Raw genomic sequence first — 19220 nt, 5'->3', positions numbered from 1 at the left:
AACAGAGGAGTGCCTCAGGGATCTGTATTGGGACCAGTACTTTTTAATATATTTATAAATAATTTGGAAAAGGGAACAACAAGTGAGGTGATCAGATTGGCAGATCACACAAAATTATTCTGAGTAGTAAAATCGCAAGCATATTGTGAGAAACTGCAGGAAGACCTTACGAGACTGAGCATCTAAATGGCAGATGAAATTTAATGTGGACAAGTGCAAAGTGTTGCATGTAGCAAAAGGTAACCCACACTGTAGTTACATGATGTTAGGTTCCACATGAGGAGTTACAACCCAGAAAAGGATCTGGGTGTCATTGTAGACAATATTTTGAAATCTTTGACTCAGTGTGTGGAGGTGATCAAAAAAGCAAACAGAATGTTAGGAATTATTAGGAAAGGAATGGAGAATAAAACAGAGAATGTCATAATACCTTTTTATCACTCCATGGTGAGACCATATGTAGAGTACTGTGTACAATTCTGGTCGCTGCATCTCAAAAAAGATATTTCTGAACTGGAAGAAGTTTAGAAAAGGGCAACCAGAACAATAAAGGGGATGGAATGGCTCCCCTATGATATAAAGCTAAAGAGGTTAGGGCTATTCAGCTTGGAGAAGAGCCAGCTGAGGTGGGATATGATAGAGGTCTTTAAGATATTGAGTGGAATAGAACAGGTAAATGTGAATTGGTTATTTACTCTTTCAGATAATATAAAAATATGAGGCCAATCCATGAAGTTCGTAAGTAGCACATTTAAAACAAATCGGAAAACATTCTTTCACTCAACCCACAATTAAGCTCTGGAATTCATTGCCAGAGGGTATGGTAAAGCCATCTAGTATAGCTGAGTTTAAAAAGGTTTGGACAAATTCTTGGAGGAAAAGTCCATAAACCAGATAGATTTAGGGAAAGTCACTGCTTATCCCTGGGTGTTAGCATCATGGCATCTAGCTACTGTTTGGGATCTCTCCAGGTACTTTTGACCTAGATTGGCCACTGTTGGAAACAGGATAATAGGCTTAATGGATCTCAGTCTGTCCCAGTCTGGCAATTCTTATATCAAGAGCACTGAGCTATGATTTAGGGTAGTCCTCACACAACCATGTGTGAGGACTACCATCATGCTTGTCCTCAGATAACTTACAGTCTACAGCAGAGTACAGGAAAAGAAAGCAGCAGTATCTAGCAGTGGCAAGGCCCAAAAATTGTCATTACAATTTGTTTCCCTCACCCTGGGAAGAAAGTTTCTGTGTTTCATTCTTTTGAATATTTATATTATTTTCAGTTTTAGAATGTTTTTCTTTTTTTGGTCTATCCCAGGGGAGATCTTGTTGCTTCCTCTGCTTTTGCTCAGTGTCCTATAATGTCTCCATATAGTCACAGACTTCATAGGTTGTATACACTGTTTAGGCAGTAGGGGGAATCCACAGCGACATTTGAAGGCCAAGGGAAAAAAAATGGAAAAGTTCAGATAAATTTTTTTTTAATGTCCTCCCACCGCCACCCCCCAAAGGCCAGAAGCAGAACACTTGTAACGTTTCCTTTTGTTTTGCTATTGTTGTTTAATTTTAAATAAATGTATATCCTGCACCCCAGGGTGGGTGACAATTAAAATATACCTTTAAAAAAACTCATATACAATAAAAGCTACAACAGCAATATAAATAAATGAGAGCATAACTTGAGCTAACTGGAGGATAAGAAAATGGCTGCCAAAAGGGGTTGGTTCACTAGTTCAAAAGCATTTTTGAAAAGCAAGGTCTGTAAAGATTTCTTAAATGCTTGAGTTCATTACTTGGAGATATCCAGGGAGAGAGTTCCAGAGCAACAGAGCCGTGACCAAAAAAGCTTGGTCGCGTGTCTCAACAACGTGTGCATGGCACATGGCAGTCACCTCTAATTTTCCCTGGTGGGCAGATCTTAGGGTCCTAGAGCATTAATCCTCAGCATGGAATTAATCCAGGGAATGTCAACCTTAGTTAGAAGCCTATGAATGAGTGGGAACATTTTAAAACTTCACTCGCTATTGAATCAGGAGCTAATAGAGTGAATACACAACCAGAGTGATATGCTCCCCTATTCTCGTTTCAGTAAGGATATGTGCTGCAACACTGTGTACAATCTGAAGTGCCCCGAGAGAGTTAGCTGGTAAAATCACAGTGCAGAGAGAGGCAATAATCATTAATGTGATTTTCTGTGACTAAGTATTGTTACGAGAAGGACAGGGGTGGAGGAAAGGGAAAATATAAGCGCTGGCCCCCAAGCATCAGAGAACCATGGTATGCCATTGGGCTAGAGGGAAGGGGAGGGAGAGGCTGGGAGCAGGGACAGAATGGAAAGCAGGAGAAATGTGGGAGGGGAACTGCAAAGGGTCAAAGCAAAAATCAAAAAAAAAGTTTACTGGCATCTAGTTTAAAAAAAAAAATAAATAAATAAAAAGCTATCCTCCAACTCGGATCAGAAAGACTCACCTTCTTGGCTCCAGAGAGCGCACCGTGATGATCCTTTCAAAGCTGGTCACAAACGCCTCAAGCCACTGCTGAAGGTAATTCAAGTCTTTCTGAAAGAAGAAGAGGAGAGAGGCCGTGCCGTGAGAAGTCTGGGAAGAGAAGTATACCAGGACATGCCTCCCTTAGGTCTGCTTGTCTAGCTCAGGTTCTAGATCACTCAATCCAAGAACCTCTGGTTCTAGACCAAACGGCTTTTCACTGTCAATTCATACACGAATTAAGATGCATCCCTGGTTACTGAAGGTAGTGCCTGGGCCAGCAGGGGGCCTGGGCGCAGCACGTTCCTGTCCCTACAATTTAACAGTTCATTTGGGGATCCCCAGGTCACTCTCACTGTCATAGTCTTAAGGTTGCTTTCTGTCAACTCTCCAGTTCCTAGCCAGAATTATACCTGAACATATGCTACATCAACAAAATGATTATTAATAGATCAAATGCAAAATTACATTTGTATCCTACCCATAAACAAATGGTCAAAGTCCAATCATGACATGCACAAAAGTAAACATACAGCGACTATGAAAGAAGACAATAATATTTTATTCCATGACTAACTTCAACATGACAGCAATATTCAAGCCTCATTTAAAACTTTAAAACCAGTTTTAAATATTCTTCATGAAGTTAGAAACAACTCAATTTGCAGACTAAAACTGGTTTCAACCCAGTTTCCCAATTCACTAGGTAATAACAATACCGTAATAATGAGGACTGAATAAACGCTCTGTGAAGCTGGCCTTGAACAGTCCTTCACCCCAACTACTACTCCTACTAGTATAATTTTTATAGGGCTGGCAGATGTTACACAGAACTGTACAGATACACATAAGACAGCCCCTTTTCTGTGGAGCTTACAATCTAGTCAAGACATACAGTAGAGAGAAGACAAAAACTTTCCCGAATCTCTTATTACAATAAGCAGTAGTCTAAGCAGAAGATGATGAAAGAGTAGTTAAGGGTTTTGGTAGTGTGCTCCGAAAGGAAAGGGCAGGTTTTGATAATTATATTATTATAAAGCTATAATGCCTTTTGGATGCGTTCAGAGAAGGTGAGAAAGGAGCTACAGACACCATAGGATTGCAAGCTGAGAGGACAGGGAGGATGATAGTGTTATCCATGGAGACAGAACGAGGGAGAAGAGAGAAATGGGTTTAGGAGGAAAAATAAGTTTTGCCTTCATCAAGTTAAGATAAAGGTGATGGTGGGACATCCACATGGCAATGCTGAACAAGCAAGCTGAGATCTGGGACTGGATTCTGGGTGAAAGTTCTGGTGCAGAGAGGTGATCTGGCAGTCATCAGCCTAAAGATGGTACTGAAAGCCAGGAGGAGACCAGAGTGCCAAGGGAATGAGAATAAAGAGAGAAGAGGTACCAGGTCAGAGCCCTGGGGCACACAGACTGATAAAGAGATAGCCGTGGATCCACTACAGGACATACTGAAAGTGTGTTGGGAGAGGTAAGAAAAAGAGAGTGTCTTCACTGCTTTTGAGACTGGCTGTCAATGAGTAGATCCGTGTTTCCCGGCTCTCTCCTGAAGGTACATCTAATCAGTTGGATTTTCAGGATTGCTACAATGAATATGCACGAGATACATTTGCATACACTGAATACCCATTTATACAAATGTATCTCGTGCATAGTCATTATGGATAGTTTGAGAAGCAGACTAGTTAGGTTTGCCTCCAGAAAAGGGTTGTGAAACACTGAACTAGATAATTATAAATCATGTCAAAGCCAAAAGTCAGGTCAAGGAAGATGAAGATAGAGTATAAATCCTGGCCTTAGCCATGATGAGATTGTTAGAGATGTTGGCAAGAGCTTTCTCTGTGGAATGCAGCAAGTGTAAGCCAGATTGGAATGGATTGAGAAGGGCTTGATATTCAAGAAGGTCAAAGCAGCTGGGAGAGATAGCAGGCTTGTGTAGTTTGGCTGCCAAAGGGAGGAGGGAGATTGGATTATAGTTATCCCGGAAGATAAGGTTCAGCGAAGGTATTTTGAGAAGTACTGTGAGAACAGAATGTTTTAAGGTGGCAAGACTGGCTGCAGTAAGAAATGACAGATGTAACAGAGAAGATGACACAGGAAAGATAGACCTAAGAAGATGGGTGGGATTTGGATCAGAGAACGAAGATGGGAGAAGGAGACAAAATGGAAAGTTTCCTCCTCTGTGACTTCAGAAAAGGAAGAAAAAGCATAGCAGGGGTAAGGGAAAGGGAGAGAAATGAAGAGGGGGACATAGAGGTGGCCTAAGTCAGGACGGCCAAGACCCATGACATGGTGCTATAAATTTATCCTTGGCAGATCTACTGAAACAACTAACCTCAAGGCAGTTTTTTCAAGGCTTGATGAGCTCATCAGCTGTTTTCTAACATCAGCCTGAAACAACCACAGGAGACAGTAGAAATGCATGATCAAAGCCAAAGTTTTAAAGTCAGAACAGTAGCAAATTATCAATAGGGTTTCCTAAGCCAGAAATGGGACACAGACTCAGTTTTCTTTCAATGGCGTGTAGAAAGGGAATGAGGAGGGAAAAAACCCAGAAGACTTCAAAAGAGACATCCTTCCATATAATCACAACTCTAAGAGTAATGAACCTGTCCCCTGCCATGGGAAAGCACCTACCTGCAGCTATTTTCTGCAGTAACTTTCAGGAAAACTAGCTTGAACCATTCTACCATGAATAGTGTCAAAGCATCAATTTGGTAAAGCCAGGGAAGATGCTTCTGCCTCAAAGCTCTGGACTTGGTCCCTCAGCCTCATGTCAAACTCACCAGGGACAATCCTTGCAGTAAGTGATAACAGTATTATATGCAAACCAAACGACAGAACAGTATAGCAACAGAAACAAGTCTTTGTCCATCACACACACATCCAAAAGTAAAGATATAAGTGGCGAGAGAAAGAGACTATAGTCTCAGGTAACTTAATAATCTCAAACTATTTCACCTACAATGAAGAAATTACTACTTACCTGATAATTTCGTTTTCCTTAGTGTAAACAGATGGACTCAGGACCAATGGGTATTGTACTCTCCTGATAGCAGATGGGAGATGGAGTCAGATTTCAAAGCTGACGTCAACCTACATATACCCATGCAGCATGCTTAGCTCTTCAGTATTCTCTTTGAAAAGCCAGTGTGGATATATGTTGCTTAATACTTGATAACACTTGAGTATACTTGTTTAACCTTGAACTGGTTCAACTGATTATATATATAAGAATGTTTTGGCACTGGAGACCGCTGGTGCACTGATACAATAAACGCCGACACCTAGGTAACTGCAGGTGTCTTAACATAGAGGTAGACCGTGGCTTACTCGTAAAGTCTCGTGATTGATATCAGAGGTTCTCTATGTCTGGAGCAGCCGTGGGCGGGATGCTGAGTCCATCTGTCTACACTAAGGAAAACAAAATTATCAGGTAAGTAATTTCTCTATTTCCTAGCGTGTAGCCAGATGGACTCAGGACCAATGGGATGTACAAAAGCTACTCCCCTACCGGGTGGGAGGCTGCCCGTGGCCCACTTAGTGCTGCCCTTGCGAAGGCTGTATCCTCCCTGGCCTGGACATCCAGGCAGTAGAACCTGGAGAAGGTGTGTAGGGAGGACCATGTCACTGCCCAACAGATCTCGGCTGGCGAAAGCAGCCTGGTTTCAGCCCAGGAGACTGCCCCTTGACCTGTAGAGGTAGTGGTTTTCCTGCCTCTATGTAGACTGCATTAATTACTTCTTTGATCCAGAGGGCTATGGTCACCCGCGATGCTGCTTCCCCTTGTTTCTTCCCGCTGTGAAGAACAAACAGGTGATTAGTTTTGCGCAAGGATTCTGATCTCTTGAGGTATCGGACTAGGATTCTGCCAACATTCAGGTGGCGAAGGAGGCGAGAGTCTTCTGAATCCCTGTTTTCATCTGGTGATGGTAAGGATATGGTCTGGTTCATATGGAACTGGGAAGCCACTTTTGGAAGGACGGATGGTACCGTTTGCAGCTGTATGGTGCCTGGGGTGAACCTGAGGAACGGTTCTCGACAGGATAATGCTTGACGTTCGGAGATGCGCCGAGCTGAGCATATTGCGATCAAGTAAACTGTCTTTAAGGTCAAGAGGCGTAGAGGCAGACCACTTGTTTGTCTGAAGGACTCCCCTGCTAGGAAGTCTAGTACTAGGTTGAGGTTCCATAGAGGCACCGGCCACTTTAGAGGTGGCTGGAGTTGTTAGACTCCTTTCAGGAAGCGAGACACATCAGGATGAGCTGGTAGTCTGATGCTGTCCACTTCGGACCTGAAACAGGCCAGTGCTGCAACTTGAACCTTGAGGGAGTTGAGCGACAACCCCTTCTGTATGCCATCTTGTAGGAATTCTAGGATCGTGGGAATCTTGGCTGTCCTCGGAAGGAGGGCGCGGTCTTCACACCAGGCTTCAAATACTCTCCAGATCCGTATGTAAGACAGAGATGTGGAGAACTTGCGTGCTCGGAGCAGGGTGTCAATCACGGCTTTTGAGTAGCTGCGCTTCTTTAGGTTAGTCCTCTCAAGGGCCATACCGTAAGAGAATCAAGCTGGGTCTTCATTGGAGATCGGTCCCTGCTGAAGAAGGTCCCTGTATGGCAGTAGATGCAGAGGATTCCCCGCCAATAATCTTCGCATGCCTGCGTACCATGGTCTTCTTGACCAATCTGGGGCAACTAGTAGGACTAGTCTCCTGTGGTGCTCTATCTTGTGAATGACCCTGCCCAGTAACGGCCAGGGTGTGAAGGCGTACAGGAGGTCTTCCTCTGGCCAGTTCTGGACGAGAGCATCGATTCCTTGAGATTGTGGTTCTCGTCTGCGGCTGAAAAATCTGGAGACTTGGGCATTGCGACGAGTTGCTAGGAGATCTATGACTGGGGGACCCCATCAATTCACTATCGGCTGGAAGGCTTTGTCCGCCAGAGACCATTCCCCTGGGTCTAGGCTCTCTCTACTGAGATAATTCGCTGAGATGTTGTCTTTTCCCACAATGTGGGTGGCCGAAATCCCTTGCAGGTTTGTTTCCGCCCACTCCATGAGAGGGTCCATTTCCAGAGACACCTGCTGGCTTCTTGGTTCCTCCCTGGCGGTTGATGTAGGCCACGGTTATTGCGTTGTCCGACTTGACTGACAGACTCGCCTCAGAGTCTGTGGCTGAATCGAAGGCAGGCTAGTCTGACTGCTCGAGCTTCCAGGCGGTTTATGTTCCATTTCGCCTCTTCTTTGTTCCATTGTCCCTGGGCTGTTAATTCCTGACAGTGGGCTACCCACCCTCGCAGACTCGCGTCCGTGGTGAGCAAGATCCACTTCGGTGCGGATAGGTTTACACCTCTGCTTAGGTGTTCTTCCTGTAGCCACCATTGAAGCTGATGCCGAACCTCTGTTAATAGCTGGAGGCAAATTGAGTAGTTCTGGGACACTGGATTCCATCGCATATGGGACCTTGCCCACGGAACAACTTCCAGAGTTGATGTCATGAGGCAGAGGACTTGAAGGTAGTCCCATACCTTGGGGCGAGCCGAGTTCAACAGGTTTTGCAATTGACCCATCAGTTTCCTTCTCCTTGGAGGGAGAAGGTAGACCTTGTCAGCTTGGTATTGAACCAGACTCGCAGGTATTCTAGTGATTGGGAGGGCTGTATGCAGCTCTTGGCTGTGTTCACGACCCATCCGAGCTCTTGTAGAAGGTTCTTGACTCTGGTGGTTGTGTGGAGACTCTCCTCCGGAGACTTTGCTCTGATCAGCCAATCGTCCAAGTAAGGATGTACCAGGACTCCTTCTTTCCTCAGTGCTGCTACCACCACCATAATTTTGGTGAAGGTTCTGGGAGTTGTAACTAGTCCGAAGGGTAGCGCTTGAAATTGGTAATGATTGCCTAGTATCACAAAGTGCAGTAAGCATTGGTGGTCCTGATGGACCGGGATGTGAAGGTAGGCTTCGGATATGTCCAGAGAGGTTAAGAATGTTCCTGGTTGTACCGGAGTGTAGGGTTTCCATGCAGAAGTGTGGTGACTTCAGGTAACGGTTGACGGCCTTGAGGTCCAGGATGGGCCGGAATGTTCTTTCTTTCTTGGGAACGATAAAATAGATGGAATAGTGGCCAGTATTTTGTTGAGACGTGGGCACCGGAGCTATTGCCTTCAGGCTGAGTAGTCTTACTAGTGTGATTTCCACTGCCAGTCTCTTGGAGTGGGAGTGGCACGGTGAGCTCATAAATTTGTCTGGGGGGATGCTTTCGAATTCCAGGGAATACCCCTCTCGAATGATAGTTAGGACCCACTTGTCCGATGTTACTTCGAGCCACCTTTGGTAGAAGAGGGTAAGTCTGCCCTCTATGTCTTCTTCCTGTGGATGGGTCTGCGTGTTCTCATTGTGGGGCACGGCCGGAGCCTGCCCCTGAGCATGCTTCTCTCTTAATATGCCTGTTCTGAAAGGACTGAAACCTTCCTGAAGCACGAAGTGCTTGGGACTATGTGCCCCTGTAAGGTTTAAAAACGATGAGATCCTCTACCCTTGGTTCTTCTGGGGGAGGAGCGCTGATATGTTCTTTTGTTCCTGTCTTCAGGTAATCGGGGTACTGGGGATTCCCCGCATTTGTTGGCTAACTTCTCCAGTTCGCTCCCGAACAGGAGAGATACTTTAAAAGGCATTTTTGTGAGGTTCGCCTTGGAAGTTGCGTCAGCCGACCAATTTCGGAGCCATAATTGTCTTCTGGCAGCCACTGCGGCGGCGACATACCTGGATGATGTGCGCACGAGGTCTGCGGTAGCATCAGTGAGAAAGGAGACTGCTGGTTCCATCGCTTCTCCGGGCATGGTAGTGTCTCTGGAGAGGATCAAACAGGAACATGCCCCCAAGGTGCAGCAGGAGGCAATTTGTAGCTTCATTGCTGAAACATCAAAGGACTGCTTAAGGATGGCTTCCAGCTTCTGACTGGGGCGTCCTTCAGTGCCGCTCCTCCCTCCACAGGGATCGTGATGCATTTTGAGACAGCACAGATCAAAGCATCCACTTTAGGGAAGTGTAGAAGTTCCTTGGCCGTGGGTTCCAGCGGATATAGGGCTTCTAGTGCCCGTCCCCCTTTAAAACTGGCCTCTGGAGCATTCCATTCCAGGTCAATCAGTTCCTTGATGGGCTTCAACATAGGAAAATAGCATGAGGCTTTATGGAGGTACACCAACATTTTTCGGTTCCAATGTAGGGTCCTTGCCTGGGAGACCCAGTGTCTTCATAGTTTGGGACACGAGGGCTGGTAATTCGTCCTTGTGGAAGAATCTGAGCATGATCTGGTATGGCTCTATCCCTGGGGGGGGTTTCCCCTTCTTCCAGGGAGTCTGTTTCCTCATCTGCGGTGTCTGGATCCCCATCTGGGATGCTCTTGGATAGGAGTGGCATGTCTCGAGAGCCTCATGAGGTGCTGGGAAGGGCTTTTGCTTCTGGCAGAGTTTGAGGCAAGTGGACAGCGGGGCTGGTTGCACCCGGACAAAGGTTTGCAGCTCTTTGAAAAATTCCACCGAGGAGAAGGTTCCTGGGTCCATGTTGATACCAGAAGGGATTGTAGTGGCAGCCCCAGAGGAACTTTCCTGTGGGGGCGCCGAGTTGGACATAGGTCCAGGGTGCCATCATGAGTGGTTCCGGATCCCGCTCCTGGCTGTGGGAGGTATTTATTTGGTTCTCCCTGGTTCTGTTTGCACTGCTGGCACAGGTGGGATTCTAAATCAGACTGCGCAGCTCTCAGGTGGCAGGCTGGGCAAAGGAAGTGTCCCTTGGCCTTCTTGGATGGAGGTGCCATTGTTTGTGCGCGTGTAGGGCTTTAAAAAACTCGTCCATGCGAGAGTTGTGCGAGCGGATTCTCTGAGTTGTGTGCGTCGAGAGCACAGAAGTTATGCACAGTACTTGCGCACAAGTTGTGCTTGCAGGTGGCGGGCTTTGTGTGCGTGGCACAGTTATGCGCGTAGTTGTGCGTGCCGCCTAGTTGTGAGTGCTGCTGTGCACACAACTGAGATGTGCGTGCAGTTAAGCACATATCTCTACAGACGCGCTCAAGTTAGGCACCTCGGGCTTCTGGCCTGCTCCACGTGTATTGACGGCGAGGGGGGAAGATGGCGCCGACGACCCCAGCAACAAGATGGCGACCCCACCGGAGGGTCTCCACGTGTGTGGACCCTCGCACCAGATCGGAGCCTAGCCAGAGGGAGGATGCTCAATCTGATTTAAACCTCGGAAGAGGAAGGTCAGTACGGCTGTTCGAGCCTTGGAGACCGGAGACTTAGAAGTAAAGGTTTCTACCTTACCTGGTCTCGGTGCTTACCAGTCGCATGCCGGGCAGTCTCCAGCTGTGGGGGGAGAGGGAAATACCTTCACCACCATGCTTGAATCTGCACCCGCTGCCTTTCAGCCACCCTGGGGGCTACGTACACGCTGGGAATCGGCTGGTGGACTAAGGCTCACCTCGGAGGGATATCGAATTGACCTCAGGAAAGTCTCAACTGTGGGAGGGACCATTAGGTTTCACCGCAGGAGAAGCGGGGCTCTCTTCTTAAAGGTAAATTTTCTTTCTTGTAAATGTTTCCGAAAAATGTTGGTGTACCTCCGTAAAGCCTCATGCTATTTTCCTAAGTTGGAGCCCATCAAGGAACTGATTGACCTGGAATGGAATGCTCCAGAGGCCAGTTTTAAAAGGGGACGGGCACTAGAAGCCTCCCTCCCATTCTCCATTGTAAATAGTACTTTATTTATTGTATATAGTAATCTATCTTCGTTCTCCCCCTCTTTTTTTCCTTCTCCCAGTTAAGGCTACCTTGTTAGAATGTAACTTTCATGCTCCTTCAAATTGTCACTTGTTATATGGTTGGTTATAGTTCTGCTTTGTTCGATGTAAACCGAGTTGATTTGATCTGTATCAAGAAAGTCGGTATATAAAAGCCTTAAATAAATAAATAAATATTCTCTTTTGGATAGTATCCGCATCTGCTATTGGAGACAGAGAAATACTGAAGAGCTAAGCATGCTGCACGGGTATATGTAGGCTGATGTCAGCTTTGAAATCTGACTCCATCTCCTATCTGCTATCAGTAGAGCACAATACCCATTGGTCCTGAGTCCATCTGGCTACACGCTAGGAAAATGGCCAATATTGTTTTAAGAGATGAGATCCAAACCTTACAAAATCACCATCCACAGCTAAGCGCAATCTTAGGGAGTTAAACTTGCAGAAAGACCGAATAAGCATCAATAGTTCTTTTCAAATAACACTGAAAGAAAAGCTGGCCTAAGGAAGACCTGGCTAGCGAAGAGCAACTCAAAGCTAGGACTGCAAACAGTCATGCTGCTATAAAATCCAGCGTTAATGCTTTCCTACCAGGAAGGGCTGAAGGAGTTGGATTTATTTAGGATACAGAAGAGACGACGGTGGGATGAGTTATTAGCAATGTTCAGATAATTAAAGGGAAATTACAAACAGGCTGGAAGTAAGCCGTCCTCCAACCTCCACTCAGGAAAGGTCAAGAAGAAATGGGTTTAAATTGTAACGGGGAAGATTTAGGTTAAACATCAGGAAGTGAGGGGAAGATAACCCTTAACCTCCCTGGGGAAGGGAAGGGAGGGTAGGGTTCACGAGAATAAGTTATAGAAACATCTGCCTAGGTTGATTTATCTGAAGTAGATCCTGCCTGGAGGAGGCAGGGGGAAGGACTAGATCAGAGTTTCCCAACCTTTTCACACCCAAGGCACACTTGCATTAACAAAAATGTCGCGTGGCATACCAACCTCCACGGGACAGGCAGTGCAGACATGGAAAGGACTCATATGGCCAAAAGAGGAGCTAGGAAAGCACAGAAAGCCCCAAGTGTCTCTTTTTCAAAGGGAGAGGGGGAATCCATCACCCTCTATACACAAGTGCAGGAGAAAGGAGAACTTGGTGCAATGAGGGCATGGAGTGACCCTTGTTCTAGTGTTATTTGAAAGGAGAAATAGCCATTCCCCTATTTACCTGATCCAGCCCACTCATTATTTTATAAACCTCCATCATATCCCTCTCAGTTGTCTCTTCTCCAAGCTGAAGAGCCTTAACCTGTTTAGCCTTTCTTCTTCATAAGAGTTATTCCATCCCCTTTTCATTGTTGTTGCCCTTCTCTGTACCTATTTGTTTTTATTCCGCTATATCTTTTTTTGAGATGAGGCAACTAGAACTGCACACAATACTCAAAGTGCGGCTGCACCATGGATCACTACAGAAGGCATTATGATAGTCACAGTCTTTGTCTCCACTCCCTTCCCAATCATTCCTAACATTCTGTTTATTTTTGTCTGACAGCTACCACACACCGAGCTGAGGATTTCAACATTTTGTCTACCAAGATCCTTTTCCTGGCTGAGGATTCCTAATATGGAACCAAGCATTGGTGCACCTACGGTTAAGGCTTTGTTTTTCCCTATGTGCATCACACGTTGCACTTGTCCACATTAAATTTCGTCTGCAATCATTCCCTCGCAAAACTGACTCTTTTGGTTCACGGTGCAATGTCATCACCTTCAAGAGGAATTTATAATAGAAACAAATTTACAGCATTTTCAAGACTTTAAAACCCCTTTTAAAAAAAAAAGCAGAGAAAACATCTCGTACTGACAAGGAATGTTTTTTTTTAAGTTGTTTAGGTTCTTAAGAACATAAGAAAATGCCATACTGGGTCAGACCAAGGGTCCATCAAGCCCAGCATCCTGCTTCCAACAGTGGCCAATCCAGGCCACAAGAACCTGGCAAGTACCCAAAAACTAAGTCTATTCCATGTTACCATTGCTAATGGCAGTGGCTATTCTCTAGGTGAACTTAATAGCAGGTAATGGACTTCTCCTCCAAGAACTTATCCAATCCTTTTTTAAACACAGCTATACTAACTGCACTAACCACATCCTCTGGCAACAAATTCCAGAGTTTAATTGTGCGTTGAGTAAAAAAGAACTTTCTCCGATTAGTTTTAAATGTGCCCCATGCTAACTTCATGGAGTGCCCCCTAGTCTTTCTATTATCCGAAAGAGTAAATAACCGATTCACATCTACCCATTCTAGATCTCTCATGATTTTAAACACCTCTATCATATCCCCCCTCAGTCGTCTCTTCTCCAAGCTGAAAAGTCCTAAACTCTTTAGTCTTTCCTCATAGGGGAGTTGTTCCATTCCCCTTAACATTTGATAGCCCTTCTCTGTACCTTCTCCATCACAATTATATCTTTTTTGAGATGCGGCGACCAGAATTGTACATAGTATTCAAGTCTACACTACGAGTTCAAACAATTTGTGCCAGCGAGCAGGAAAGTTATCCAGTAAAGTTACCCAGATATTCAGCAGAACACACCCAAGTGTTCCACTGAATACACACGGATACATGTTAACATACTAACATATTAAATGTCAGAAGAAAAAGACGCAAGTGGTCCATCCAATCTGTCCAGCAATCTTTTCTATGTTTTTTATTTTTAAATGTTATTCTTAGGGTAATTGTTGCTCTGTGCAGGTTACCCCAGCCAAGACAGGTTACCCTTTTCTTTGTTTTCATCAATTATCCACTAAGAATCCTCTGTGTTCATCCCATGCCCTGCCTTTGTCCTCACCACCTCTTCCGGGAGGGCATTCCATGCATCCACCACCCTTTCCATGAAGAAATATTTCCCCGACATTGGTCCCGATTCGACCTCTTGGAAGCTTCGTATTACAGCCCCTTGTTCTATAGTTTTCTTTCCATCGAAAATGGTTTGACTCCTGTGCATTATTAATACCCTTCAGGTATTTAAAAGGCTGCATCATCTCACCTCCAGTATAATACATATTTAGGTTCTTCAATCTCATCTTTTAACTCTTTTAGTGCAGACCCCACACCATTTTGGTCAACCTTCTCTCAGCCGCTTCCATTAGTCAACCTTCTCTCAGCGGCTTTTATTTGTATTCCACTATATCGTTTTTGAGATGAGGCAACTAGAACTGGACACAATGCTCAAAGCGAAGGGTGAGCAAAATGGTATGGATCTGGATAACTTTAGGACAGTGTCAGGCTACGGCCAAAAGCCTGGAGGATATAGGATTTTCAGGAATTCAAATGCAGGGTTTTATTCACAAGATTAACACAAAGTAAGTGGGTCCTTTCAACTTAACATAGCCTCGGAATAGGTCAGGAAATTTACTCCTCACTACCAAGTTCAGTCCAGGTTAGAATAATATTCTATGTTCTTCAGGTTCAGAGCAAATACTAGAATACAAAATTCAGAACATGGACAACGTAACAGAGCTTCAGATCCTAAATCCACAGCTCGGCCCTCAACCCTATGGCTGCCGGGAAGCTTGAGAAAACCCCAGCAATCCCTTGTGAAGCCCTGAGGAGCAGTTCACATCCTCAGGGAGGCGAGGCTGCAGGTGGAGGCTGGGACAGAGGAGCAAACCTTTTCTGCTTGCTCAGTCTCAGGTCAAGGACTCCACCCCTCTGGCTCAGGCACAGAGCTCTGGCCCCCACAGCGGGACAAGCTCCAGGTTGGGACCGGGCAGAGTCTTTTTACCCTTATAGACAGGTATTTTTTCATCCAGAATAATCTGGCTGGGTAGCAGAGAACATCAGTGCTCAGAGGCTAAAATGTCCCCATGCCGCTAGAATGCCTCCATCGCCATCTCTTGTCATCTGGCTAAATTTTGTGTGGGTAATGAGTCACCCGGATAAAACTTAGCCGGACAACTAGGGGGGAAATATTCAAATTTTGAGTTTTGTCTGGGTAACCCAAAAAGGTACCCAGACAAACCCACCTCTAAAATTTTTGCAATGCTGACTGCCGGGTCAAATAAATAGAGGAAACTACTTTCCAACTTAATATTTAAAAAAGAAAGAAAGATCTCAACTTTAAGCAATATGACCACCATCCTTTTAACCGAGGATTTCTTCAGATCAAAGGATTTCCTGTGCAGTGGTTCTAGAAGCCTTGCTTGTGAGTGTCACAATGCTTTGTTAGGCCTCTTCATGGATTGTGCAACCTTAAGGCTCCACCTACGTCCGAGCTTCTCAACAGGTGCGCTTGCAGCAAGAGCTCTGGCTGGCAAGTTTTTCCCACCGGCCGGCCAGCCAGCTTCCTCTTTTATCTTGCACCGTTCTCCACTATCCGGCAAAGGGAAGAGCCGGCGAGCAGGGCTTACCGGCCAATAACGCCTCCCTCTGTCTGCTTTCCCTCTGCATGCGGAACCATGCAGGGTCCCGAGTGGCTCCCACTGCAGAAGGAAGCTGGCAGAGGAGGAGCGGCAGCGGCAACTAAGTGCTAAAAAAAACACCAAAAAAATTAGGGGTGGGGGGGAGGAGGAGACAGTCGATGATGTCAAGGGTGGGTAGGATGGACTGGTGAGTTCCCTAGGGGAGGGGGAGAGGAGAAAAGGCGATTATGGCAGGTGATATGGGGCAAGGGAGGGAGATTATGCCAGGGGATGGCAGTGGGAAGAAAGGAAAGGGAAGAGAAGGGAATTATGCTAGGGGAGTGGGGAAGGAGGGGTTTGCGATGGCGTATTATGGCAAAGGGAGTGCCAAGATACAAAAAAAAGGACAGGGAGACACTGGTCTACTTATTCAACCAATAAAAGGAAGAACAACTTTCCATGGTTTAACCTTTTTTCCCCCCCCAAAACGTAAGAATTCTAATCCATATTTCCAGTAGAATGAAATTCATTTCAAAGCTCCCCAACAAATATTTCTTCATGTATTCAGCTTGCAGGCTAAGTCGCCCATGTTTACAGGAATGTGTATCCCGATAAATTGCCAGGCCTAGGGAGGGAGAAACCTGACAAACCTATTGCTTCAGAGAGGTGAACTTTCTCAACAGTGAATCGAGATTGTGAATAAAATACGGGCCAGCCTGAGCAGGAGAAAGTCTGGAAGCTGTTCAGAGCGCAAGGAGAATAAGAAGCAGCAGTTATGAAAGAACAGACCTTGATCGCTATCTTGTTTCCTGTGTGCTCAGTTCTGCTAGGGCAGACACACTGCTGGCATATTCTGCCGTACGCCTGGGTCTCGCTCGCTGGCAGAGGGCAAAGTTGCCATGGGGCCTGGTATTTGCCCTTTGGCCTTTTCAGTGCAGAGGTGGAGGTGTAAAACCAGCCCCAGCGCAGAGACCACACAAGTCATCACAACACCGGCCCAGACGGAAAAAACGTGCTCATGCTTCCAGGAACGCCCAATGCAGTTCACCAGGATGGTACATTCCCCTTCTTCACTTGCATGAAGGCAACACTGCTGTGTGACATCTTTAAAAAATGTGTTTATCCTATGGGTCTGGTGCTCTGTATTACAAGGCTGCAGACCTGGGTCAGGTTCCTGCTTCTCTGGGTGGCAGGGGAATGCGCGAGATGCTGGGGCAACTCTCACAGAAATGCATTCCAGCTGCAGACATCTGTCCAGATGTCTGCAGCACCTGGTTTCTCAGTCTTGTGCCTACTTTGGATTTTCTATTATCGGTAACTAAACTAAGCAAATTCTGCAGACGCCTTCAGGAAGCCTGAGCACAGTCTCCTCTTGCTACCTTGCAGCTCTGTTCTCCCTGCCCCTATTGTCACTCTGGCCCCCTTTCTCATCCCTCTTCTCCCCATGGTGTCTTCTTGTCCACTTCCCTCTGCTGTCTCTCCCTTCCGCGTGTCTCGCACCCAACCTCCTCCCATACTGAGTCTCACACCCTTCTCTTTGCCACACGCTGCCTCTGGTCCTCCTCCTCTTCCTTCGCGATGTCTCCCCTCCCCTTCTGAGTTCTCCCCCTTTGCCAGCCTGCACTCCCTCACTCCCCACTGCATGCTCCATGAACATCCCTCACGCTGTTGTGCTGAGCAGCGGGCAAGGAAACCGATGCTCCTCTACACTCCACCGACCCACTGGAGGTGTGCTAATGGCAGCAGGAAATCACCACACCTAGAGGAAACAGGTTGCTAGCCAACCGGGCCAGCAACTCATTCAGCAGCATCGCCCTGGCACAAAAAAAAAAAAAAAAATTGCTGGCTTCGGACACCACTCAGGTGCAACCCCTCCTCACCTGAAAGCCCTTGCTTAGTCATCTCAAAATATACCAACATTTACTGTGTTATTATGCAAGCAAAATCCAATTTAAAAAAGAAAGCAGACCCTATTCACACTAATCTGTCTACTGTAAAGTAACAGTGCTCACACAGGGCTCTCTCTTTCTCCCTCTGCATACACATTCAGAAGTCTTTAGGACATGTCCTTCTGCCACTGGCATCCAGTCTGAGCCCACTGCATGGCCATGCACTACTTCCAAGACCCAGCTGAAATCAAACTGTTCGCTTTAGTTTGTCTTTCATCAGCAACAAACTACACACAAAAAAAAACAAACCCAACCCTGTTACACAAAACACACAGATGTACATTGTCAATCAATTAGTTAAATGCATTAGCAGTCCAATTAGAGACACTCTCAGGAAGGTCATAAAATATCCGTTTCACCCTGCCATGAAATCCAAGTTTCCCTTCGCTTCAGAGCACGCATCCGTGCAAGAGGCAGTTACACCAAGAGGCTCAATGAGGGCTGATCGGCCGAGACTGAACGTAGTAACCCATCACTTTAAAGAACCGCCTTGAGCCGAAGCTGCTCAACGCAAAACATTTTGGCAGCGCTTACCTGAAACCGAGTTGCTGGTAATTGCATCGACCCCTCTGGCGGATCCATTGCCAGATGAGCACGGCCAGAGGTCGTGGTGGTAGCAGCGGCGACGGCGGGCCCCTGAGGGGTTAACCCAGTCCAGAGAGCACTATTCATGAATCAAGCCTGCCCCCCTCCAGGGCTCTCCAAACCACAGTCACGTGCACGCCAGGATATGCCACGGCAAAAGCCGGAGGCACCCAGGACCAATGAACTCCGACCCCTACACACACGCACACACACACACACACACACACAGGAGGAGACAAAGCATCTAAGCTGTGCAAAAAAAAAAAAAAGACAAGAGTGAAGAGAAAAAAAAAGTCAGGAAATGCTAAGTCACATTAGCTGAGAACAACACTTCCTTCTTCTGTGCAATCAAAAACCACGACGAAGACCGTTTTATGCGTACGGCTTGCCGCTCATGCCCAGCACTTAAGAAGAAAGAAAGAAAGAAAAAAAAAAAGCATCCAAACTGCACATTGGCCTAAAGACATCCTCCTGAGCATATCCACCTGTCCATCGCCAAGCCCAATCGAGTCCTGCGGGGGACAAACACAGCCTCTCCTCCTCGCACTTCATTCTTCATGCAAAGAAATAAAGAACCCACAGCTGAATTCCAGCCTGGCGATAACATCTCCGTACCAGTCAATGGTTCACTGAGAAGACTCAGCGTTAGGACCAGGTGGTCTGGGCAGTGGGAACACCATCCTGGGAGTACTACAAGATGGCAGGGCCAGACAAGAGCTGAACAGGTGTGCAGGGCTGGCTAGACGAGGCTTGACTGGAACTGGATCTTGAATGCAGGCAAGGACCAGAGCTGAGGTGTGAGTGCAAGCAAGGACTGGACTTAAGGACAGACAGAGAACAAGGACTAGGGCAGAGCACAAACTGAGGCAGGACACACGAATGAGGAGCACCGAACATAAAGGCTCGAAGGAATAGGAGGCCTAGAGAGACCACAGAACTAGAAAAGACCTAGGTAGGCCACAAAGCCTAAGTAGGCCGCAAGGCTAAGGTTGAGGCAAGGCGGAAGGCCT

General features: G+C 46.3%; 1 protein-coding gene across 4 annotated transcripts in view; it reads right to left on the bottom strand.

Moving 5' to 3' along the window:
• Nucleotides 1-19220, bottom strand: part of NBEAL2 (neurobeachin like 2) — a 528491-nt gene that overhangs the window by 325174 nt on the left and 184097 nt on the right. For 2 of the 4 annotated variants that reach the window (XM_029588229.1, XM_029588230.1), the window contains exons 1-2: nucleotides 18160-18387; nucleotides 2470-2558 (exon numbers count right to left, since the gene is read on the bottom strand). In XM_029588229.1, the coding sequence (XP_029444089.1) occupies nucleotides 2470-2558; nucleotides 18160-18297 (227 nt within the window). In that variant the 5' untranslated portion in view covers nucleotides 18298-18387. Of the gene's footprint in view, nucleotides 1-2469; nucleotides 2559-18159; nucleotides 18389-19220 lie in introns of those variants that run through there. The other 2 variants (XM_029588232.1, XM_029588231.1) reach the window with 2 other exon arrangements.

The sequence above is a fragment of the Rhinatrema bivittatum genome, chromosome 2 (assembly GCF_901001135.1).
Source record: "Rhinatrema bivittatum chromosome 2, aRhiBiv1.1, whole genome shotgun sequence".
Classification (NCBI taxonomy): Eukaryota; Metazoa; Chordata; class Amphibia; order Gymnophiona; family Rhinatrematidae; genus Rhinatrema; species Rhinatrema bivittatum.
Note: the sequence above shows the minus strand (reverse complement) of the source record. Positions and strands in the feature narration are given on the sequence as shown.